At 43.9% G+C, this 25,417-nt stretch overlaps 1 protein-coding gene across 1 annotated transcript; it reads left to right on the top strand.

Annotated features, from left to right (window-relative positions):
• The first annotated feature begins 262 nt into the window (after window positions 1-262).
• On the top strand, window positions 263-24,639 carry GOT1 (glutamic-oxaloacetic transaminase 1). The gene is made up of 9 exons (XM_086377186.1): window positions 263-452; window positions 9,559-9,740; window positions 17,478-17,601; window positions 18,053-18,165; window positions 18,389-18,493; window positions 19,660-19,810; window positions 19,896-20,061; window positions 20,779-20,921; window positions 23,829-24,639. Exons 1-9 carry the CDS (start codon window positions 335-337, stop codon window positions 23,966-23,968), a joined length of 1,242 nt encoding a protein of 413 aa, XP_086233312.1. The 5' UTR covers window positions 263-334; the 3' UTR covers window positions 23,969-24,639.
• The last annotated feature ends 778 nt before the right edge of the window (window positions 24,640-25,417 follow it).

Genomic DNA, 25,417 nt, shown 5'->3' with positions numbered 1-25,417 from the left:
GCCTCAGCGATAGGAGCATGCTCTGCCAATCAACCCTATCCCCGCCCCTTCCCAGCCAGCGTACGTTGCATTGGTTGCATCATTACCGGCTCAGATAAGAGTCTTTTCTTTGATTGGCTAATATCATCCCCGCCCGCCTGTCTTTTTGAGTCAGAAGCTCGCGATTGGTTAACCGCGTTGCCAAGCTCCGGACGCGGCTCGACCATTGGAGGCCGCGGGCCCGCCCCCGCCGGCTAGGTGAAGGTGAGAGTCTCCTCCAGTCGCCGCGGTTGGACCGGACCGAGAGGATCCAGGCGCTGAGTGGAAGCTTTCAGTCGACTCCTGCTTTCTAGCTATGGCGCCTCCATCAATCTTTACCGAGGTTCCTCAGGCCCAGCCGGTCCTTGTCTTTAAGCTAACTGCTGACTTCCGGGAGGATCCGGACCCCCGCAAGGTCAACCTGGGAGTGGGAGGTAAGGATGCAGTGCCTAAGAATGTGAGCAGCGTGGGAGTGGAGCGGGCTGTGGGGACCGTAGGAGATGCCGAGGTCTAGCTTGGAGACGAGGCAAGATCCCCGAGGCTTAGTTCAACCTGCCCCTTGTTTATGGAGTCCCTGGAAAAGGGAGATGTATCTGTGAACACACAGAATAGGTGTAGCAGTCAAGACACAAACTCATGTTTTCTGATTCTGCATTGTGTATTCATTGTGTATTTCACTGCATTCTTTTGCCTCTCAAGAAATGGGGCAGTCAGGGATTGAAAGGAGAAGGAGAAAAATAAGCCTGATAGGCTTGGAGTCCTGGCTACAGGGGAGTGGATAAAGGAGACCTCTTAGCCCTACAGAGCTCTGGTCTGGGTCAGTGAATATTTGAGTGACTACAAGGTATCAGTCGGGTACTTTACCAAGCCTTGTTCAGGAAAGACTGAAGCTTGGTTTTAGCCCCAAGGAGATTAAAATCAGCAGGTGTTAAGTGAAATAATAAAGATCTAAAATGCTTCTGAGACAGGATAATGCTCCCTTGGGATCTGGGAAGAATGTTTTGGCTGTGGTGGGAATGGGTAGAGATGGTGGAAAAGAGAGGAAAGAATGTGGACAGTAGAAGCTTACTTTCCACACATCCTTGTCATCATTTCTTGCGTGTATTTCTTGGACCTTGGACAGCTGAGAGCATTGGGTTCTTTTTTTATTACTACCAAGAAAAAGATCTGGACTGGAGTGCCTCTGAAGTTCCTTTAACTCCTAATCTTCTCTGAATTTGTTATTTCTATCAACGTCATTGGGATGTTTGCAGCCGCACCGACACTTACCCAAGGGCATACAAAGCAAGCCAAGGAAAAGAGCATGAGTAGGATCGTGTTCTGTGCTAGGGAACAGACAGAATAGAAGGACTAGAAATTCAGAAAGAGAAAAATTGAAGTGTTTTGTAGAAGAGAAGAAGTGGCAAGAAGGAGATTCAGAATCAGGTGTCCCACAGTGATTCTGTTCAAAGGATCTGTTAAAGTTTTCACCAGGGAGTATGGAGTAGGGGTGAGGAAAAAGCAGGTAATGGGTACATGGTAATGAAGCAGCAGGTAATGAAGCTGGGTAATGGGTACATGGGCATCCATTATATTATTCTCACAACTTTTGTATATATTTGAAATTTTCCATAATAAAGCATAAAAAGCCAGTTGTACATAGTTTCACCCACAGAGGGAAAGTGATGCTTTTAGCAGGCAGCAAAGTGGGGGTGATATTGAAAGACCTTGAATTGAATTGAAATGAGCACTATTCAAGCTCTTAATTTAAAACCAATCCAGAACCTCCAGATATTTCTTCAGAGCTGGGTATAACATGATGAACTAGTATTGATGTTAATCTAAATACATCGTTTTAAAACTTCAGATTTTATTTGCTCAGTTACCTTTGAACTATCCTACAGGCTTTTGGTGAGGATTAAATGCATTTAAAATGCTTAGAACAGTGTCTTGCACCTAAGTAGGAGTTATGTAAGTACTAGCTATTACTGTGGTTGTTTTGGCATTTCTTTGGGTGGGTCACATAAAAGATGTTTAGTAAAAATTTTCAGCTCAAGAACTGCAAAATGAAATAACCCTGGTTCAGAAATATATTGCCCTTGCAGAATTAAGTACCCTGCCTGCTAAGGCCAGAAGTGATTGACTCAGAAGCGCATTCTGTGGCCCAGATTGGGGTCACTTTAACTGTGAAAGTGCCTTTGTCATGTGAGAACTGAGGAATTCTTTCTCTTTATTAGAAGCAAATGGTTTAAGTGCTCAGGATGACTCTGGAGGGTTGTTTATTACTATTACTGTTTTAGAGGTAAGAAAGCTGAAGCCCAGATTGATGAAACATTTTGGTGCAGGTCATAGGCTGTAAGTGGGAGAGCTGGGATTATAGGCCATGTCAGGTACCTGGGTCTCTGTCCCCTTCTCTATTTTGGGCAGCTTCAGGTGGTCCAGATGGAGCCAGTGCACTGTAGTGAGAAGAGTGAGAAGACTTGGGTACAGGCCTGGGTCTGTAGTCCAGTGATGTGACCTTGGGAGTGTTATTTAACATCCCAGGCGGGACTCTGTCTATTAAGTGAGGAGCCAGAAAGGAGTGATCTTCCTCTAAAATTCTACTCTTAAGATTCACAAGCATGTTACATGACTGTAATATAGGATAATAATGTTACTGATCTAATCAGATGACTTTGAAGTAAATAATTATGTGTGAAATGTGACATATAAATGAAAAGTGCTATATAAATGTTATTTTTATTGATCACTGAGACCCATTTTTTTTTGTGTGTGGATAGTAAGTGTTCAGATAAGGGTCTCATTAAAGTATAGTATTGTGAGAAGTCTCTTTATGGCTTTCTTATGTCCTGGCTCTGTTTATACACATCCCAAAGTATATCCTTTGTGAAGGAAATGTAATTAATCTTGCCGACTTTGGGAAAGATGCTTTTTTTTTTTTTTTTCCTCTTTCTAAGTTAAGATAAAGCCTAATGGAAGTTATCCAGTTCAAGTTCTAGTGACGCTGGGCATTTAAAATGAGCTGCAACTCTAATCTTGTTAGCTCATTCCACTTGCAGGTAGTTTCCCCAGGAATTTTTCTTGCTGTTACTATTTGCATAATTTCCATGTAGTAACAGAGCAGAGCATCATATTTTCCAGTGTTGAATATGATGCTAAGTTTCAGAACTTTAAGGGCAGGGGAAATATGTGTCTAGCCTGATGTAGCCTGAAGCAAGACATTTCTTCACAGACTCCAGTCCGTTTATCATGTAAACTTTGTTTTGTTCCAGATAAACTGTGCTTGATTTTATATTTGTTGTTTTTAATGTGGTTTCCTAGCATTTTCAAATAAAACTGTGGGTGAGATGTGCTGTATCAAGTACCCCCGGCCCTTTCCCAGGGACCCTAGTTGGAGAAGGACCTTAAAGAGGCATATGTTCATGGGCTCTTGGATGGGGATGGATGAGGGAAGGGGAGGTGATGGTTTAATCACTTAATTTTCCATGTTCTTCTGGAAATTGAGACCACTGTACTCACCTGAACCTGTGTGACTCCTTAAGAGCTGGTCCTTGGGGAGAAGGCAGTGGTGCATGGAGTTGGGGTGGGTGTGCTGGTAGAAAGACCTCTTGCACAGTCAGTCCCCTGGGGCCTGCTGGCTTCAGGCTTTCCCTGAACATCTCTTGCTCATTAGAAAAAACACAGGGATCCATGCACTTAATAGTATGGCAGCCTAGCCCTTATCATCCTATGATCTTGGGGAAACTTCTGGCCTCAGTTTCCAGATCCCTAAAATAGAGATCATAATATTATTTTGTGAGTTGTTATAAGACTTAAATGACAGTTGTGTTTTTTTTTTTAAGGTGAAGTGTTTAGCACAGTGCCCTGTATGTACTAAGTATTCAGTAAGTTCTTGTTATGACTGTGGCTTCAGCCACCGTCCATGTCTGTAATTATAAAACCTTTTTCCATCCTGTACTACTTCCCTGAATGCTGGACCCATACTTGCTACAGTTTGCTGGACACGTTGTACAACCACCTCAAATTCAGTGTATTTAGACAACACGTGAATTCTACCCTCCCCCCCATCTTTTCTTTTTCTCTTCTGCTTACTTGGTTGCCCCCTCTCCCACCTCACCCCCACCAGTCTTTATTCAGACTGGAGAGACTTTGGAGGTCGTTGGTGACACTTTCATCAATTCTACATCTATTTATTTGGTCATTCAGTTCAGTTCCATTCAGTCGCTCAGTCGTGTCCGACTCTCTGCGACCCCATGAATCGCAGCACGCCAGGCCTCCTTGTCCATCACCAGCTCCCGGAGTTCACTCAGACTCACGTCCATCCAGTCAGTGATGCCATCCAGCCATCTCGTCCTCTGTCATCCCCTTCTCCTCCTGCCCCCAATCCCTCCCAGCATCAGAGTCTTTTCCAATGAGTCAACTCTTCACATGAGGTGGCCAAAGTACTGGAGTTTCAGCTTTAGTATCATTCCTTCCAAAGAAATCCCAGGGTCGATCTCCTTTAGAATGGACTGGTTGGATCTCCTTGCAGTCCAAGGGACTCTCAAGAGTCTTCTCCAACACCACAGTTCAAAGGCAGCAATTCTTTGGCACTCAGCTTTCTTCACAGTCCAACTCTCAAATCCATACATGACCACTGGAAAAACCATAGCCTTGACTAGAAGAACCTTTGTTGGCAAAGTAATGTCTCTGCTTTTCAATATGCTATCTAGGTTGGTCATTACTTTTCTTCCAAGGAGTAAGTGTCTTTTAATTTCATGGCTGCAGTCACCATCTGCGGTGATTTTGGAGCCCCCCAAAATAAAGTCTGACACTGTTTCCACTGTTTCTCCATCTATTTCCCATGAAGTGATGGGACCAGATGCCATGATCTTCGTTTTCTGAATGTTGAGTTTTAAGCCAACTTTTTTACTCTCCTCTTTCACCTTCATCAAGAGGCTTTTTAGTTCCTCTTCACTTTCTGCCATAAGGGTGGTGTCATCTGCATATCTGAGGTTATTGATACTTCTCCCGGCAATCTTGATTCCAGCTTGTGCTTCTTCCAGCCCAGCATTTCTCATGATGTACTCTGCATATAAATTAAATAAGCAGGGTGACAGTATACAGCCTTGACGTACTCCTTTTCCTATTTGGAACCAGTCTGTTGTTCCATGTCCAGTTCTAACTGTTGCTTCCTGACCTGCATACAGATTTCTCAAGAGGCAGGTCAGGTGGTCTGGTATTTCCATCTCTTTCAGAATTTTCCACAGTTTATTGTGATCCACACAGTCAAAGGCTTTGGCATAGTCAGTAAAGCAGAAATAGATGTTTTTCTGGAACTCTCTTGCTTTTTTGATGATCCAGCGGATGTTAGGTTCTGTCTTTTCTTTTCCTCATAAGTTTATCGTGAATGTGTCCCCTTTTGTTTATCCCTGTGGCTGCTGCCTTAATTTAGGACATCATTATTTCCTTTGTGGATTATTGCAGAAACCTCCTTACTTAACCATCTACCTCTGTCCTCCTTCCAGTTTGTTTTCCATCATGTCACTCAAATGATTCTGTTTAAATGTACAGCTGTCCATGTCACTCACTTAAATGCTTTCAGTGGTTTCCCCATTGAGACAGTGTTCCTTAGAAGAGACTCCCAAGACTCCTTGAGCCATTCCTTGCTGCTTCTCCATGGATCTTATTTCCGAGCCACGAAAATGCAGATCCTCATAAACCTCATCTCTCCAAGCCCCTGGGACCTTGCACAAGTGTTCCGCCTGCCTGGAATGCCCCCTTTCCTTGTCTGTCTTTGAAACTCTTACCATCTTTCATACTCTGTCTTTTGTAAAATCTTCCCTGATCACTTACAGGAGAATTAAGGACTCTATGCTGTGTTTCCTGGGGGGAGACCAGACAGTATCTTGTTTTATCTTACTCATCTCTGCGTAGCTTTTTCTAGTCAGTGCCTGGTTCATGGTGGATTCAGTGAGTACCTGTCAAACACATGAGAGAATGAAAGAATGAATGAGAAGCTCATAGGTCCAACAAACAGGAATAGAATCCCTCTGGCAGAGCAAGAACAGTGGTTGTTGATAATGCCTCTTCCTCACTGCTCTGATCAACTCAGAGTGACTGCAGGACAGTTAGGACATTCAGCAGGACAGTTAGACAAGGCATTGAGAACAAATCTAGAACTGAATCTGGGGGAGCCTGGACAGTGAAGAAGGAAGCAGAGGTGTGAACTGGCCAATTTCTCTTTTGTCACAATATGGACCCAGTGCCTTCCTGCCTCCAGTCATATAACAGGATTTTTTTATAGTTGCATGGAGTATGTTTGTTACTGGTAAGAGCATTCGTATTAGGACTTTTTCTTTATTTTTCATATTTTATTTATTTATAATACATGATTTATAAATGACATGATTTACATGATTTATAAATCTATGTAGCGTAATTATATAATATATTAATAGAAATCTTCTAAACATAGATGGGAAGCATAATAGAATTAGTTTTTCTATGGGCACCCATATTCTTGTACATCTAAATAGTATCCCCTCAGTGCTGTAGTCTGGATATACTGCTATTGCCCAGAGTTTTCTGGAAACCTTCTTTTCTAGAGCATGTTGGACCCACAGAGGAGGCCATCTTTTTATAGCTGTTCTCCATTCATATTATTCAGTCCATTCACCCGCCTACTCTGCTGGGCATAATGTAAGTACTCTTTTCAAAGATTAAATTTATGTTCAAAGGATGAAAATATGGGACAGTTGAGGATATGCAGAATAATGAGACATAATAATGCCTCTAAAGACAATTCCAAGAGAATAATTCCAGGAATATTTAGAACAATGGTAGCATTGTGATCATAGATGGGGTGATCTCTTTCAGGGACAGTGATTATTTGAGAGTAAGTTATTTCGGTATCTCTTTGAAAAACCAGACCAAACCTCGCCTGATAAAGCAGGATTTTTGAACTCGTTGAAAGGGAGTTAGTTTGGTGGGCCAGTGGGTCTCGTGTGACTGATAGGACTGTATTGTGCATCAGATTCACCTACCCAGAGACTGGTTGTTGATTCGTGGCTGTGTCAGTCTGGAACTCTGTTCACATTTTTATTACTGGCTTGATATGCTTATCAGATTTGCAGATGACACATTCCTGGAGGACAGGGTTAGTGGACGGAATAGAAGACAGACACAGAATCAAAATATCTTACTAAGTCTTATTTGTTGTCTGACTTTTGATCTAGTAATTTTACATCTAGAAGTTTTTCTAAGGAAGCCCTCATGAATGTGTATAAAGATACAGAAATATTCGTTACCTTGTTTATATTAGCAAATAATCAAAAGTAACACAAACAGTTACTAAATTATATGTAGAAAGGAATATTGTCTAGCCACTAAAATTGTGTTGTAAATGGCTCATGTGTATGAAAAATGCCCAAGTACTTCTATGCTAAGAGAAAGGCAAATTTAAACTACGCTGAAATAGCATTTGCACTCTTAAGTTGGCAAAAATTCACTCAGTGGCTGAGGATGTGGGGAAGCAGACACTCTTATACACTCATGGTAGAAATGTAAGCTGATAAAATCCCTAACCTATGGTAGGAATGTGTGATTCAGACAGTGTAAGAATCTGCCTGCAACGCAGGAGACCCGGGTTTGATTCCTGGGTCAGAAAGATCCTCTGGAGAAGGGAATGACTACCCACTCCAGTATTCTTGCCTGGAGAATGCCATGGACAGAGGAGCCTGGCGGGCTGCAGTTTTTGGGGTCGGAAAGACTCAGACACAACTGAGCAACTAACACACACGGTAGGAAAGTAAACTGATGGAATCCCCATAAAAAAGCCCAGGTGGCCGTGTCTATCAAAGCTACAGATAACACAAAGTATGCTTAAAGGTAACATATTTGCATTTAAAAGGACCGTATTCTTTAAACTGTTCATCGATTGCTACCAGTTTCTTCCAGTCAGTTGTCTTAACCATATTTGTCATGTGTTGGAAGTGAAAATCGGTTGAAAGTAGTAAACTAATGTATACCCGCAAAAACAACAACGAAGCTACAAATACACATACTTCTCAACCTACTCTTCCATTTTCAACCCTGCCTCTTACAGCTGTATTTACGTACATGTAAGATGACGTGTGTACAAGGCTCACTGAGGAATTGTTTTCTAATAGCCAAGGATTAGAAACAACTCCAGTGTCTATCAGCAGGAGTCTGAATAAACAAATTATGGTGCATTTATCAGTTATGCAGCTCTAAAAAGAATATAGACATAGTACAGAGATTTAGGTAGTTAATGGTGATGAAAGATATTCATAATATACATTTAACAAGTGGAAAAAAGCATGCTGAAAATTCTATATAAAATTGATACATAATTTATAAAAGAGTATACTCATGTAAAGTTTGGAAGGTTATACACCAAAATTTTTATATTCCTCATCTCTGGGTGCTGGAATTACGTGTTAATTATAATGTTTATTATTTTGTTTCTAGGCTTTTCTAAATTTTCTGCAATCAAAATGTGTTGTTCAAAAAACATCAACTACCCTAAAAAGTGATTAGAAAAAAAAAAGTCAGGGATTAAAGCTGAGCAGAAATCAAGATAAGAATTATTTTAAAAATGTCAGTTTCACCATCCTTTGCCAAAGTATAGGCTTATTGGAGACCTAAACATTCCAGCAGAAGCAAATTCCTGTCAGGAATCCTGCTCAGAGAGGTCACTGGCTTGGATACAGGCCAAAGCAGCTGTCCTCTCAAGCTGTAATCTCAGAATGATCATAAGATACTATAGGGAGAAAAAAGTCAGTGATAGGGGTAACCCAAAGTAGACTGAAAATAATTGTAGCATAGAAGAAATGCTTAGAAATGTGCTTTAATCACTATTAAACGTTATGAAATAGTTAAACTTACATCAGTGAAAGTGTGAAGCTGAGGAAGTGAGTGGTAAGAACAGTCAAATTGGTAAACACTGGCTGTTATCAAAAATCAGCAAGAGGACAAAGATGTGTTTAAATTGGATGTTGGACGATTGTGTAACCAGTTGTTGGAATCTTCAGTCACAGAGTGTCTCCTTGCCATCTGTCCCATTTCTGCTTTACAGTTCCTCCCTCTCGTGCCCTCTTTCTCCGTGTTGGTGTTTGCAGGTGAGGCGTTCATCTAAAGTAGCACCGAACCCTTCTCCTGGGGAGATGCAGGAAGAAGGCGGTTGCAGGGCCAGTGGCCTGGAGACCTCAGTGCCCTAGTAATATTGACATAGCTAGCATTTGTACGCTATTTTTAATTTGCTAAGTACTTTTGTGTGTACTCTGTCACTCAGTCGGACTCTGTCATATCCCAGTTTTATTTCAGCATTCTACTTGTTGGAGGTAAGAGCTGTAATTTCCAGAAGGATAGGAATCACATCTGTCCTTCTGCCTGTCCAGCACCTAGTCTGGTGCCTGCTGAAAGCAGGCAGTGAGTGAGTGAGCAGCACAGTTCTGCTTTGATTGGAAGGTGGTAGAACTCCCCCTGTTCACAGTTCCAGACTCTTCCTTGGATCAAGCCTAAGGCTCCCCTGTTGTATGTCTCTTTCTTGTGTCCTAGCTTATCGCACCGATGATAGCCAGCCCTGGGTTTTGCCAGTCGTGAGGAAGGTGGAGCAGAGGATTGCTAACGACAGCAGCATAAACCATGAGTATCTGCCCATCCTGGGCCTGGCAGAGTTCCGAACTTGTGCTTCCCGCCTGGCCCTTGGGGATGACAGCCCAGCTCTGCAAGAGAAGCGGGTGAGTTTTGGGTGAGGATCTGTTTTCTCTTTAGAAGCTGTGAGGGTAAAAAGAGGTTAAAAATTAAGTATCGTGTCTATTGAACTGTCAGTGAATAAGGGTTTAAAGAGTGTGACCTCAGGAACCTGATTGTGGAAGTAACATGCTTTTGTATAACGCATAGGTTCTTTAGTTGTACACTTTTGCCCAAGAAATGGTCAGATTTCAGCTGCTGGGTTTGAAGTAGTCAGTGGGAATACCAAGCCAAGGGAGTTTAATGGAATGATCAAGACATCAGGGTCTGGATCCAGCTCTGCCACTACTTTTGACCAAAGGCAGCCCCTCCAGCCCCTACGACTCATCTATGAGTTAGAGAAAGACTAGTTTATGGTTCATGGTCCCATAAGGAGTATTTGCATAGGGAATCATTTAAGGGACCTCTGAACGCCCCAGATTCTGAATTTCAGAATTCTGTGTGTATGTGTATTCCATACCTTTAATCAGAGTTTCTGAAGGAGCCTGTGGCCCTCCAAAGTCTAAGAGCCACTAGTCTAGATGCTTCAAGATCCTGCCAGTTCTAATATTTGATTCTTCTAGTCTTAATCTCAGCGTCTCTCATTTAAGTGCTTCCTGGTACATAGTCTATGTGTAACTAGAGATCATGGAAGAATACATTTGGCGAGAGGCTGTGTGTGACAGAAAGTAATGGGATAGAGATTATCAGTGTTATAGGAATCCAGGGAGAGAGACTGGTGGAGTCTGGAGGTGGGGCTTGAGCTGAACCTTGGGGAATGAGACCAGGGCTCATTCTGGTTCTGTACTCTGACTCTGTTACCTAGGTGGTTTTAAAAGCATACTGGTGGCAGGATCCCATACCAGGCTCGTTATCCCATACCACCCTCCTCTGCCCTTTTATTTCCTTTCCCTCCAATTCCTTCCCTTCAAGGGTATTTTTAAAAAGCTCCTCCTTGTGACTCCAAAGGACAGCCAACGTTGAGAACCATGAAGTGCAGAGGAAGAGAAAGGAATATTTGTCTAGAACACTAGGAGTCCAGGGACAAAGGTTGGAGGTAAACAGGTCTGGTGCTGCTGCTGCTGCGTCACTTCAGTTGTGTCCAATTCTGTGCGACCCCATAGACAGCAGCCCACCAGGCTCCCCCGTCCCTGGGATTCTCTGGGCAAGAACACTGGAGTGGGTTGCCATTTCTTTCTCCAATGCATGAAAGGGAAAAGTGAAAGTGAAGACGCCTCTTAGCGACCCCATGGACCGCAGCCTACCAGGCTCCGCCGTCCATGGGATTTTCCAGGCAAGAGTACTGGAGTAGGGTGCCATTGCCTTCTCCGAAGCAGGTCTAGGTTGTAAAAAGACCTACCTGAGTAGAGCTGGGAACATGTTGGATAGATCAGGCAGGCTGATTTGGCAGCCAGGGCAGGGGAAGCCCCTTGAGGGTTTGCGCAGAGGAGTTACCCAATAAGGGTATTTGAAGAAGATGGACCTGGTTGGAGTGCAGGAGGGGGATGAGCTCAGGTTTTTGCAATAGTCCAATTAGGTATTGTGCAATTTAAACCAACTGCCCTATTGCTCTGCTGGGCCAGTGTCAGGCCATTGGAGCAGCCTTCATGCAGGTGCAGCCTTCATGTACGACAGGGACCATGTCTTGGAGTCATTGATTTATTCTCATGCTGTCACCCACACGCCCTGATAAGCACACGGCAGGGTAAAATGAACACTGCTCACTCTTAGATAATGGAGGAGACAGGGAGGCTCTGGATGAAGATCTTGGAATTCAGATTAATGATTAGGTAAGTATCAATAATTAACTTGATGAGGGTTTTATCTGGATTGGTATGAGAGACGGTGAAGGAATACTGATAGACATAGGATAGAAATGGTAGAGATTATGGTTAGCATTGGGCAGTTGCTCTGAAAATCCAGGGTTTCCACAGAGGAAGAGAGAGAGTCCCGATGAAGTTTGAAAATAGGGAACTTTGGTAACTGGGGGTGATCTTTTGAGAGATGGTTGATAAATTAGTTTAAACTCAATTGTTAACAAATGGAAACAGAGATTCTGTGTTGGCAAGCTTCTTCCTCCAAGACTGTACATTTCGTACATGCTTGTTAACTATGCTGGCAGATAGATGCTCGTTCCCCTGCCCAGTGCTCCCCGTTTTCCTCACTTAATACCCAGGGCTGTTGCTGGTGGAACAGAGCCCTTCCTCTTAGTCTAGTTCATCCTGTGTTGTGTTTTTGATCATAGAACAACTTTGAATGGCAGTCCGTAAACATTTGAAGACTTTTACTCTCTTTTTTTGGTAATGGTTTAGGGTACCCTCTTGGCATGTCCAACACCCTAGGTACCCATTGATACTGAGTTCTGAGTACTTCCTCTTTCCCTGAACCTCCCCCAGGTGACTATCTTGTTCAGCCCGTTGTCATCTGATTGGATTCTCATAATAGCCTCTGGCCTCTAGTCTCTTCCCCATTCTAGTGTATAATGCACAGTGCAGCTAGAATGATCTTCCTCAGCAAAAAAAAAAAATAAGCTGATCCTGTCACCTGCTTCCCCTGTCACACACACAGTGTCTCCTCCATTATCTACAGGGTAAAATGCAGACTCTGCCCTGGGCATGCTGCGTGTTTTGTAGCCAGGCTTCATCCTGTTCTTCCAGTTAGTTACTCTTGCTCCCAGGTCCTGGCGTCCGAAGAGCCTGCTGCTTTCTAGACCCGCTGGGCCCTGCCATGACTTGGCACTTTGCCTCAGCTGTTCCCTCTGCTGGGAATGCCTCCTTTACTTCTCAGACTCTCCAGTCCCACCTCCAAGTCCTTCAAGGCCTCATTATTTCCATGTTGAATCCTGAGCTCTCTCAGGTGGAGCTAGCTATTTGAGTGCTCTGAGTCATCACAGGACTGCATCGCTGGGGAAATAGCAGTGCTTTCTGGATTTAATGTACAGTTCTGTAAGCCTATCCCTCCCACAGACCCTAACTTCTTCCAGGGTAGGAGTGATGGCTTATTTGCTGACCTCGTAGATCTTCAGCACTTAGCTCCTAGCCTGGCACCTCAGAGACCTCAGATGTTTGAGTTCCGTCATTCGCTCAGTTAACAGATGAGTGCTTACCACTAGGCACTGTTCTAGATGCTGGAGCACAGTGGTGACCAAAACACCCCAGGGTCTCTGCCTGGCTTACAGTTTTGTGGGGAGAAACCAAGATTAAACATAATAAATAGGAGCACAGTATAGTATATTGAAAGGTGATAAATGCTAAAAAAAAAAAAAAAAAATAGGGCAGTGGAAGGTGTATTAGGAGTGCTGAGGGTTGGAGTGAAAGTTTAACTAGGGTGGTTGTGGTAGAAATAGAAATGACATTGGAGCCAAAACTTGTAGGAGTTGAGGCATGAATGAAAGAAGGAACCAGAAAACAAACAGTAATCACGTCTTTTCTTAGACTGTTCTCAAGATTTCACATTACCATGTCCGTTAACCACTTTGAGGAGCCCTGTTTTCTAGACTCGTCACCGCCTCCTACTGCTTTTCCATCTTCAGATCTTAGAATCTGGACTAAATGTCCAACTTTCATCTCAGCTGATAAACATTTCAGCTTCTGAAATTACTGGGCCCCTGCGGGTAGGAGGTCTTGGAACCATGAGATGGCATCACAGTTTCCTGGCTTGGACCACTGCCTCTCGGAGATTTGGGGTTTTCTCTGTGGCTCTCACCTTGTTATTGTTGTTCAGTCGCCCAGTAATGCCCGACTTTTTGCGACCCCATGGACTGCAGTGCGCTGGGTCTCCTGGTCCGTCACCATCTCCCGAAGTTTTCCCAAGTTCATGTCCATTGCTTCGGTAATGCCATCCAGCCATCTCATCCTCTGATGCCCTCTTCTCCTTCTGTCCTCAGTCTTTCCCAGCATCAGGGACTCTTTTTCTTCATCTAGTTCAGTCCATGTTTATTTAGTGCCACGTGCCAGATACCGCCCAACTAACTGGGGGCACCCAGATCAACACATCATAGCGTTGACTACAAGTGGCTCCTAAACGGCTCTCCTGCTCCTCACAGGGAAGTCATTACATCAGCAAATCGTGACCTTGGACAGGCGTTCTAGAGCCAAGTAGGGATTCCTTCCGGCAGTGTGGCTAAGTTGGGAGTACAGATTATACACTGGCATAGTTTTCTGCCAAGTCCTAACTGCATTTCTCTTGTTCTGGATACCCCTGTTTAGCCACCCAGGCCCCATTGCCTGCTCCCTTTGAAGTTTGCATTTATTTTCTTTGCTATTATGGTTTTTTCCTTCATACCAAATACAAGACTTTCTTGGGCTTTAGAGCAGTTTGCCAAAAATCAGTTCACAGAATGATCAAATTGACATACTATTGATTCACCCAAAGTTTGTTCCTGCTAGTTGTCGGTACAGTTTAGAGCAACTAGCGTTTCACTGAATTCATCTAGCGTACAATATATTTTTAGAGAGAATGATAATTTCTTGAGAATTTGATATGTCACTGTCATATACATCATGAATGTCAAGGATTGGTTAATGTTAGTGAAGTGGGTTTATCTCTTCCAAACGTTTTTAATCTAGTGTACTGACTTTCTAGGGAAGCCCAGTTGGCTCAGTGGTAAAGAATCCACCTGCCAAGCAGGAGTCATGGGTTTGATCCCTGGGTAGGGAAGATCCCTGGAGAAGGAAATGGCAACCCACTCCAGTATTCTTGCTTGGGAAATCCCGTGGACAGAGGAGCCTGGCGGACTACAGTCCATGGGGTTGTAAAGAGTCGCTCATAGCTTAGCGACTAAACAGCAACAGTTGACTTTCTGACTTCTCTTAGTTAACGAATTTGCTTTCTAGAGTGAGAAAGGGTAGAGTTGGAAGCTGAGCACAGAAAATAAAACCTATGCCTGAGAATGTCTTCACTGATATCCACATGCCCCTGTCACATATCCATGGTAACTTAAAAACCCTATTCAAGGGAAACCTTGCTCATTCGTATAGGAAATAACACGCACGGTGCTGAGGTGTTTGAAATACGAAATAAGGAATAAAGTTGACATTCAACTTAGTTGATGAGAAATGAAAAAAAAAAATGTACATTTGGGTTACATGACCCTTGGTAGCCATTTGCACAAGAAATCCAGGTAGATCACACTGTGAAGCCGAAACCTTTAATGGGAAAGTCTGGTGTTCGGGGGCGGGGGTGGGGGCGACTCCTGTGAGGAGCTGTGTCGGATGTGCACTGACCTTTTCCACTCGCATCCGCGGCCTTTGCTTCTTGCAGTGGATGCCGTGCTTCATTCCTTGTTTCCCTGAATGTCAGTCTCATTTCTGTTTCATGTTTCAGTGTTCTCTCACAGATGCTCAAATCTCTGAATAAAAATAGAGCAGTGGGGAATAAGAGCGACAGTTGGTATCATTGCATGGTTCCGAGCTTACAGGGGATTTCTGCTCATGATTCAGTGTTCATCATGACATGGCTGAATCAAAATTTTTTCAAGTTGTTTTTAGGATGTCTCCATTGGTTCTTGTTTTACTGAGCATTTATATCAGACATAGCTCTATTTTTCTCTCCTGTTATGATGGTCATTTGGTGACCATTTTCTTTATCTAGCAGACTTAATATTTCTTTTCTCTCGTTTTTGAACATGAGAGAATCAAAGTTTAGTGACACATATACATGGGAGAGGCCTAGGAAAACTGACTCACTCCTATATTTGTTAATAATCACATATTCAAGGGATAACTCATTTGACCAAGGGGTATTTTTAAATGTACTCTTGGATACATAGTGTTTATTAATATTTATTTAGGACATTAATATCCATATTCATGAAAGAGAGCTCTCTTTTTTGCTTTGTCATCTTCTTGCATTGATCTTATGCTAGTTTTTTATTTATTTATTTTATTTATTTATTTTTTTTATGCTAGTTTTTTTAAAAAAAAGATTTTGGAAGCTTTTTTTCTTTATCTACAAAGATTTGTTTTTTTCCTTTTTTTGTGGAAAATTTCAAACATATATAAAAGTAGATAAAACAATGTAATGAACAAACCCCCATGGATCCATCAGCTAGCTTCAACAATGGTTTATATTTGGTCACCAAAGTGGAATTATTTTACAGCAAATTGCAGAACATCTAAATATAATTTTTTAGTTATTAAAAAATTTCCAACTAATGCATGAATAGATTCTCCTTATCTTAAAAAAAAAGAAAAAACATAGATTAGGCCAAAGTCCCTTTGACCACTATTCCACCTCCTAGCTCCCTCCCCAGAGGTTGTCGCTGTTATTACACTGGTACGTATACTTCTTTGTCGATAGACTTCCTTATGTGATCTTTTTCTCTCTTTTCTTCTTTAGATATTTAAACAATATGTAACTTATGACATTTCTCCAGTTAGAATTGTGAAAGGGCAGGATTAAAGATGTTCAGACAGAACAACAGAAGTGGGGCCCCGTGACTAGACGTAGACTGAGGCGATCTGGAAGTGTGCCCAGCTCTGCTGCTCACCAGCTATAAATCCTCTGGCAAACCACTTCTCTGAGTCAGTTTCCTCATGTATAAATTGGGGATCTAGTACTTATTTTATAGGGCTGTGTGAAGGTCAGATAAGTATGTGTGTGAAGTGAAAATCGCTCAGTCGTGTCTGACTCTTTGTGACCCCATGGACTATACAGTCCATGGAATTCTCTAGGCCAGAACACTGGAGTGGGTAGCCTTTTTCTTCTCCAGGGGATCTGCTCAACCCAGGGATCGAACCCAGGTCTCCCACGTTGCAGGTGGATTCTTTACCCTCTGGGCCATCAGGGAAGCCCAAGAATGCTGGAGTGGGTAGCCTATCCCTTCTCCAGCAGATCTTCCCGACCCAGGAATTGAACCGGGGTCTCCTGCATTGCAGGCTGATTCTTTACCAACTGAGCTATCAAGGAAGCCTATGTGTGTGAAAGTATTTTGTAAAAGGCAAAGTATAGGACTTTAATTATTGCTCAAGTGAGGGCATTCTAAGCCTGAGGAGAGAAAAGTAGTGTATGCATAGTACCTTTGTTCTATGAGGACATTTCTAAGGATTAATAAGCCTTCATTATAGCGATGAGAAGGGGCATTGCAGATTGATGTTGATGGCAAGCTCAGAACATTATTTTACAGGCTATTGTTGGAGGGCAGTTTTGATCTTGGGATGGGTGCAAAGGAATGAGTTTGCCTTGAAGGCCACACTTCACGTGGCTTAGGTATGTCCTCTACCTCTGTTCAGAGGGATGCTCCCTTGGGAGTCAGACTTCAAGACTGCCTGGGTGAACACCTGGCCTTTCCGCTCAATAGCTGGTAACTGAGGAAAGTGCTTCACTTCTCAGCCTTTGTTGTTGTTCAGAAGATCAGTCGTGGCCGACTCTTTCCAACCCCCTGGATTGCAGCCCGCCAGGCTTCCCAGTCCTTCAGTATCTCTCAGAGTTTGCCCAAACTCATGTCTATTGAATGGGTAATGCCATCCAACCATCTCATCCTCTGTCGTCGCTTTCTCCTCCTGCCCTCAATCTTTCCCAGCATCAGGGTCTTTTCTAATGTGTCGGCTTTTCCCATCAGGTGGCCAAAGTAGCTTAACCTTAGTTTCCTTATTTGTAAACGTGGGCAAATAATACTTCTTCGTGTACCTAGGACATTTTATAGAGAGAACACATTTAAGGAAGTGCTCATCATTACTGTATTTTCCCTAATGTTATCTGACCTCACCCTTAAATGACCAGCAACCCTGCTGTCTCTCTTTCAGGTAGGAGGTGTGCAGTGCTTGGGGGGAACAGGTGCACTTCGAATCGGAGCTGAGTTCTTGGCGCGCTGGTACAATGGAACAAACAACAAGGACACGCCCGTCTATGTGTCCTCGCCAACCTGGGGTGAGTCCTGTAGCTGTAATGAGAGGAGAAACAGAGGAGCCAGGGGAGTTATCCCCACAAGTCTCACCGCTTACACTGAAAATGTATGCCAGCCCTGGATCAACTAACGGTGAATGGCTTGAGCAGCGGATTATGGCAGGACATGGGTAACCTGATGCTTAAGTTCAGATTGGCAGTGCTTTTTCCCAAGAGTCTTGGCGAACTTGTGTTTTAGTGAATGTTGAACCTTCCCGGAGGAGGGAGATCCCTCTGCAGTGGGGTGTAAATCAGCATGACGACAACTGGTTGAACTTGTTCTTGGTTACAGTCATTCCTCTCCATCTTAACCTCTCACCTCGTGTCCCCCAGTAGACGTGGAGCCTGTGACGGCCCTGGAAGCTGCCTTGTGTCCTTTCCGTTTATGCCTCCTAGTGTTTGTAAAACATTTAACGTTTTACCCCTTTGCTTGCAGAGAATCATAATGGTGTCTTTATTGCCGCTGGATTTAAAGACATTCGGTCCTATCACTATTGGGATGCAGCGAAGAGAGGACTAGACCTCCAGGGTTTCCTGAATGATTTGGAGGTGGGTGATTAGAAGAGAAAAAGTGGACAGAATGCCAAGGTTTCAGGCAGAGTGGGGGACAGTCTTTGGATCAGTTGATAAGTGAAGAGTCTGAGCATCCTCCCCAAGCCGGTGCTCTTTTCTGAAATGGCACTTAGGAGGGAGTGCCTGTCCTGTGTGCCCCTGACTCTGCCCCACCACGTCCCTGCTGGCGTCAGAGCTGACACGGCTTCCTTCTCCCCAGAAAGCTCCCGAGTTCTCCATCTTTGTCCTCCATGCCTGTGCGCACAACCCGACTGGGACTGACCCGACTCCGGAGCAGTGGAAGCAGATCGCCTCCGTCATGAAGGTAACTGCCTTTTCAGAGCCGCTCTTACAGTGGTGTGTATTAACAGTTGATGTATTCAAAAGAAGTACCTGTTTACTGAAGCATTTGGAAAATGGAGAAAGCCCAAAGAAGAAAGTAAGTATTAACTATGAATTCCATTACCCAAAGAAAGCCGCTGATAGCAATCTGGTATACAGAATGTCAGGCTCTTTTCTTTTTCAGTATTTTTAGTGTAGTTATACATGCTTAAGTGTGTCACGTTACACATTGATTAAATCACCTGATGGTTGTTTAGAGCCCAGGTTTCTTATTCTTGTGAACAATATATGTAATAAACCTTTTTATGATTTCTTTGGGATAACTTTCTACATTGTAATTTCTAGCTCAGGGAGTGTGTGTGTGTGTGTATTCATTAACGTATTTAAAGAATGCTTCTTGATAAACTGTTATGTACCAGGGGCCATGGGCGTACAATAGTGAGCAAAGCAGAGGCGGTCCTACCTTCAGAGAGTGTGGCCTGTTCGGGGAGATGCCGTGTTGATGGGGTGCCGTTGAGGCACATATCCCAGACTTTGGGGAGTGTGTGTCTTTGGGAGGGCTGATGGTAGCAGAAGAAGCTTTCCTGGAAGAAATGGTTTCCCTGTTTAGCTTTGAAGGATGAGGATAGGTTGGGGCTGACAGGGAAGGAAGTTTCCTACAGAGGGAAGAACACTGTCAAAAGCCCAAGACAGAGGTCTTGGTCTATTTAAGGAAGAGAAAGTAATTCTTGCTATGGGCTAGAGTTCCAGGGGAGGGGCTGAGTGACAGGCCAGGGGAGGGGCTGAGTGACAGGCCAGGCCCTGCGCTGAAGCCTCAGACTTGATTCTGAGGGCGGTGGGGAGCCCCTGGAAACCTTTGATATCCTGGAGTGACATGATCAGTTGTGCCCTGTTGGCAGAGCAGCATCATGACTCTCTAGGACTATGTACTTAAAGAAATGAGCTTTACTGATGTCATTAGATTTGTTGGTTGGTATTTAGGTGAACAGAGAAACAGACATAAAGTGGAGTTGGATACAGAAAGGAAAGATGTAGGAGGAACAGACAGAATGAGATGGTCCTTCCAGGCATCATTTGGGGAAGGAAGGCCTGTGTCTGAGGTTGGTTCCAGGAACATTTCCTGCCCTGACTCGCTTTGCTTCCTTGCAGCGCCGGTTTCTGTTCCCCTTCTTTGACTCGGCCTATCAGGGCTTCGCATCTGGCAGCCTGGAGAAAGACGCCTGGGCCATTCGCTATTTTGTGTCTGAAGGGTTTGAGCTCTTCTGTGCCCAGTCCTTCTCCAAAAACTTCGGGCTCTACAGTGAGTGCTCTCCTGCGTTACAGCCCAGCCACCCCGGCCCCACCCCCGCTGGAGCCCCAGGGCTGACACCTGTCCTTCTTTTTAGATGAGCGTGTGGGGAATCTGACTGTGGTTGCCAAAGAACCAGATAGCATCCTGCGGGTCCTTTCCCAGATGGAGAAGATCGTGCGAATTACATGGTCCAATCCCCCAGCTCAGGGAGCACGGATCGTGGCACGTACCCTGTCTGATCCTGAGCTCTTTAATGAATGGTAAGGGGCTCACGCCCGATGGGTGAGGGGTGGGGATGCAGAACAGAGATTGTCCCATTACATCTCACTGTCTCTTCCTTTTACTTTGGCAGAGGCAGGACAAAACTGCTTGAGCCTCTTTGAGTGTCAGTTATTTCTCTAAAATAGGGCTGGCATCTACATGTGTGTGTAACACAGAATCAGGAATGTAGGAAGGAGGCCTTGGGTGAATGGGAGTTTCCTCTCCTCTCCCGCCTCCCAGGCTTCCTCCTCTTAAAGTCAGGAAATACAGGGAGGGATTTCTGTTAGAATAGCATTAAGTTCGTGCAACAGTTTGGGGGCTCTTCGTTCTTATCTAATTTGTATGTATTTTATCCTGTCCTTGAAACAGAGTAATTGTTGTGTAGTAGCTGAATCTGCAATCTCTACTTAATTAAGCCTGATAAAATATATTATTCTGTCTTGAGCAGCATCTTGCTGAAGTGTGAGTTAAAACATAAGTGGTATTACAGCCAGTCTACTGGCCATAAACTCCATCAGTGAATATAGTCCTTCCCTTCTGTCCAGTAAGTCCATGCCTCTGGTCTCCTTATCTACCCATCCAGGCATCAACACACCATAATAGATAGGTTCTGACTCTGTTTTTAGCTTATAGTTTAGATGACACTTAAAAAATGTTTATATTGTTGTGTGCCATCTCTGCTGCCTGTGTTGGTATTCATATTGCTGTCCACTCAGGACAGGTAACGTGAAGACAATGGCAGACCGCATTCTGACCATGAGATCTGAGCTCAGGGCACGATTAGAAGCCCTCAAGACCCCAGGAACCTGGAACCACATCACAGAGCAGATCGGAATGTTCAGCTTCACCGGGTTGAACCGTAAGTGGCCCGCCTACCTGGAACGCTCACCACTGGACACGGCACTCCTCACAGGCAGTGCTCCTGGGCTTGGCTCCCTGAGCCGTCGCCCATTTGGTCAGCCAGACTTTGGACTGGAACTAGTTTGATTTTCTCAGTGTGGCCCCCCCCTCCATCTCCTGGACCCCTGGGGTTTCAGAAGAGCATTGTTGTGGCCCACTGTCCTGATCATAACTCAGATATCTTCATTTTGGTGGGCTCGGGAAGTGGCTCAGGGCTGACTGGGAAGTAATAGGATATGTACCTTGGAACCTTGATTTATGAAACGTCTTTTATAAATGCTCAAGCACCTTTTGGCTTGTCCTTAATCTTAAGTATAAACATTACCTATGATTTTCCAGGGACTTAATTTCTTAACAGGTCTTTCCTAGTCTCCAAGCATTGCCTAGGTTATAACATTCTGTCTTTATAAAAAAGAAATTAGATTTGTAGTTGGAATTCAAAGCCGATTGAAAGTCTAGTAGGCAGCCTCACATGATCTTGGTCAGCCATCAGTGGAGCATATCAGCGATGGGCCATCCCGTCTGATGAGAGAGGATGCATCATTTAGTAAATTATTCCCAAGCACCTCAAGTCAAGCCACTGTTCACAGGGTGCAGATATGACCTTGGGTGGCACTTGTGTCCGAGTGGCTCTAGAGACAGATATGTGCTTTTGGGTTGTAAGGAACTGTCAGAGGTGCTGGTAGGTCCTTTAAACAAGGGCCATCAGTGCACCTGTTTGAATTGGGCTCAGAAAAAAATTGGTAGAGATTATAGAGATTATGTTTTGTAGACCCACAGAGATACTTTGGGTAAAATGAGGCTACGTAAGAAAGTAAACGGATAGCTTAGTTAACCTTGCGTGTCCTCACCATCCTGATGTGGGGAATTAGTACACTGGGCTAAGGAAAATCATCCTTATACAATTTTTAAGATATTAAGTGTAGTGGAAATGGTAGTAGTAGTAAAATGGAAATGGCTTAGTAGTAATATTCTGAAAGCTCACAAGGTGGAGATGTCGTCCCATAACATATCCATATTGTCCTGCTGTCCAGCGTAGGGACTTAGTTTTATTATGGATTGGAAAATGCTGAGAATAGACGTGAGCTTATAACATAAAGCTGTATATGTAGAACTTGGCATCATTTACCCACCCCTCCCTTTAAAAAAAAAAGAGAAGGGTTTTTTTTTGTGTGCTCCCAACATTTTATTAGGAAAAATTTGACACATACAGAGAAGCTGGAGGAATTGTACAGTGAACTCCATGTGCACACCACCTCGTTCTTACCGTTCTCATGTTGCAGAGCTTCCTTTACTACATTTCATCTATCAGAACAGGGGCTTTCATCCTGAAATGATGTTGTTAAAATTGTGTATGTTACCCTTTTTCTAGGGAAGGAGTCCCTAACTTTTACTCACTTCTCAAGTGTGGTACTCCCCTCCCCCACAAAAGTAGAGGAGTTTCGTTTCTATTTAAAAAATGAAGGTGGAAGTCCTGTATCCACATCTACCCCTGGGGCATGGGCTTAACAAGCATGCTCTGTTGGGAGTTACAGTGCCTACCTCAAAATTCCAGATCCAGTGAATAGCTGTGGGCCTTGGGAAGGTCACGTAGCTTCCATCTATGCCATCTGTAAAAGGGGGTGATAACTGAGCTAAGATAAAGGGAGTGGAGCACTGCCTGGCACAAGTGCTTGCTCCTCTAATGATTATGATTTTATTACCACGTTAGTCTGCTTGGGCTGCTGTAGCAAAATGCCGTCGACTAGGTGGTTTAAACAAGAGGTTTATCTCTCACAGTTCTGGAGACTGGGAAATCTGAGCTCAGAGTGCCAGCACCATCAGGTTCTGGTGGGGTTCTCTTCCTAGCTTGTAAATGGCTGTCTTCTTGCTGTGTCCTCACATGGGGTGGAGGAGGGAGGGAGAGAAGGGGAGAGAAAGAGAGAGCTCGTCCGTGAGTAGGCTCTCTGGTCTCCTCTTAGGAGGTCACTGCTCCCATCACACATGCTTACCCTCATGACCTCATCTAAACCTGACTCCACTTCCTAATACCATCATATTGGGGGTTGGGGCTTCAACATATGAACTTTGGGGGGACACATTCAGTCCATAACTATTAATATTATCCTGTTCTCTCAAACTGATGGTGTCTTAAGGGTGCTAATTACTTAAGGGGAAAAAAATCACCTAAAATCCACTAAATGGCTTTTACAATAAATCACAAAAGCTCTAGAGATTATGGCAGAAAGGAAGTACAGACAGTCCCTTCCCATTTTGTCCACAAGCGTTTCTGCAGACTCAGGGGAAAGCCCTCCTGGGTGTGTGTGAATGACAGTTGAGATGCGCCAGGCCTGAGAGGTCTCTGCAGTTTTCAGCCTGTGAGTTCACATACACAACATTTATCCAGTAGCTCTCATCTCAGGGCCTTGTCCAGTGTACTGTGAAAATGAAGTGTCAAAGGGAAGTTGCTCTAGGTGCTCAGAGTTAAGCAAATACAGTTGAAGAAACAGATAAATGAAGTGATTCTTAACAGTTTTTCATATCGTGGGTTGGTCTTGAGTCTATGGGTTTGGTTGGGTTGATGGGCTATCCCAGTGAATGTAACATTCAAGGTTTGATGGACAGGTAGTCCCAGATTAAAATTCCCATCAGGAAAAACCATGTTAAGCTTTCTGGGGATTAGAAACTTAGCTCATGAGAGTAGCTTCCAGAATCTGTTGAGCATTAGTTACTTCTTGCTATGCCAACCTAACAAAATAACTCCTATAGTTTTGCTTCTCTGTGAAGGGGGAAAGAAGGAAATTGTCACTATAATGGACTCTTTGGACCTCCATTGCTTAAAGGATTCCTTCTGCTCTGATTATATATCTTTTTTGGTTTTCAACAGCCAAGCAGGTTGAGTATCTGATCAATGAAAAGCACATCTATCTGCTGCCAAGTGGTCGGATCAACATGTGTGGCTTAACCACCAAAAATCTAGAGTACGTGGCCACCTCCATCCATGAAGCAGTCACCAAAATCCAGTGAAGAAACAGCACTCACACCAGCACCACCAAAGCGGTCCTCTGTTTCATGTGCTCCCTGCCTGCACAGACCTGGTTGTAAACATCACAACTAGATTAGAGACTACTGAGGGACAGAGACGGCTCCTCTGGTAAAGTGGCTTCTGTTTAAATTGGCCCCTCAGGAAAAGCACATCTCTTGAAAAGAAATAGGGGCCTGGGATTAGAGCCATTTTGGAGGTCAGAGCAAATTAAGGTTTTTATTTGAAGAATAAAAAGGTACTTTGATAATGAAACTTAAATGTCTTGCCCCCTCGCTGGAATCAGGAGTACTGCCCATGTCACTCACGTGCTCCCGTGTGTTGGTTTACTTCGCATCAAGTCGAGTCCCAAAGATGAAGTTGTCTGAAGAGCCAAGTGTGACTGTGGGTGTTGGCTGTGTCATTAAAACTCCTCATCTCGACCCAGAGTGTCTGTCTCCCTGCTCTTTCTGCATGGTTGTGTCCCTAGCCCTACGCTTGAGTTCTTTAGGGTGACCAAGGTAAGAAATGTATTTATGTGTCACCCACACCTTTAACTGAGATGGAAGTTTCACAGAACAGTGTTCACCCTTACTGTGCGTAGTGGATTCCGTCTTCTGTTCTATCAGTCATGTTCCATTTCACTGAAGTAATAAAAGTAAAAGTGCTGATCGAACCCATGGACTTGATTTTGTCATCCTCTAATGGGTCGTAACCCACAATTTAAAATGAATGCGATGGTGGGACTTACCAGTTGCCAAAGAAAATACTAAAATGTATTCTTGTGGCCTGCCTCCTTTTGTGAACTCACCATCCCACAGCCTTTTGTCAGTTCTGTCCTTCAGGGGCCAGCCATCATCTTATATCGGAGAAGGCAATGGCACCCCACTCCAGCACTCTTGCCTGGAAAAATCCCATGGGCGGAGGAGCCTGGTAGGCTGCAGTCCATGGGGTCTCGAAGAGTCAGACATGACTGAGCGACTTCACTTTCACTTTTCACTTTCATGCATTGCAGAAGGCAATGGCAACCCACTCCAGTGTTCTTGCCTGGAGAATCCCAGAGACGGGGGAGCCTGGTGGGCTCCTGTCTATGGGGTCACACAGAGTCGGACACGACTGAAGCAACTTAGCAGCAGCAGCAGCATCGTCTCATATTACACAAGAAACTGAACTTCTGGATTCATAGAAGGGTTGACATCACTCAGGGTGATTCTAAAACTTAATCCCTCCCTCTGTAGTTGGAGTACCTCAGTCTATTGAAACGATTAGAGCCACTTACACATAGATCGTATTTTTCCAGGGAGTCCAAGGCCCTCTCCAGATGATAGTTTAGTAGAATTTCAGCCTTACCTCAAACAAGAGGGCTACGACTTGGCATTTTAAAATATTGAAAAATAACTCTTGTTATGTTAACAGGATCTGCTATGTTATCCTGCTACAAGATCTGTTATGTT

Source organism: Bos grunniens, chromosome 26 (genome assembly GCF_055505025.1).
Source record: "Bos grunniens cultivar Pamir isolate PY7600 chromosome 26, Bosgru_T2T1.0, whole genome shotgun sequence".
NCBI lineage: Eukaryota > Metazoa > Chordata > Mammalia > Artiodactyla > Bovidae > Bos > Bos grunniens.
Note: the sequence above shows the minus strand (reverse complement) of the source record. Positions and strands in the feature narration are given on the sequence as shown.

What these genes read in the sequence shown, in the direction of transcription:
- GOT1 (XM_086377186.1), top strand. Translation starts at nt 335, where the DNA reads ATGGCGCCTCCATCAATCTTTACCGAGGTTCCTCAGGCCCAGCCGGTC. An exon ending in CAGCTCTGCAAGAGAAGCGG is followed by an intron (nt 9,741 to 17,477) that starts GTGAGTTTTGGG and finishes TCTCTCTTTCAG; the next exon opens with GTAGGAGGTGTGCAGTGCTT. An exon ending in GTTTCCTGAATGATTTGGAG is followed by an intron (nt 18,166 to 18,388) that starts GTGGGTGATTAG and finishes CCTTCTCCCCAG; the next exon opens with AAAGCTCCCGAGTTCTCCAT.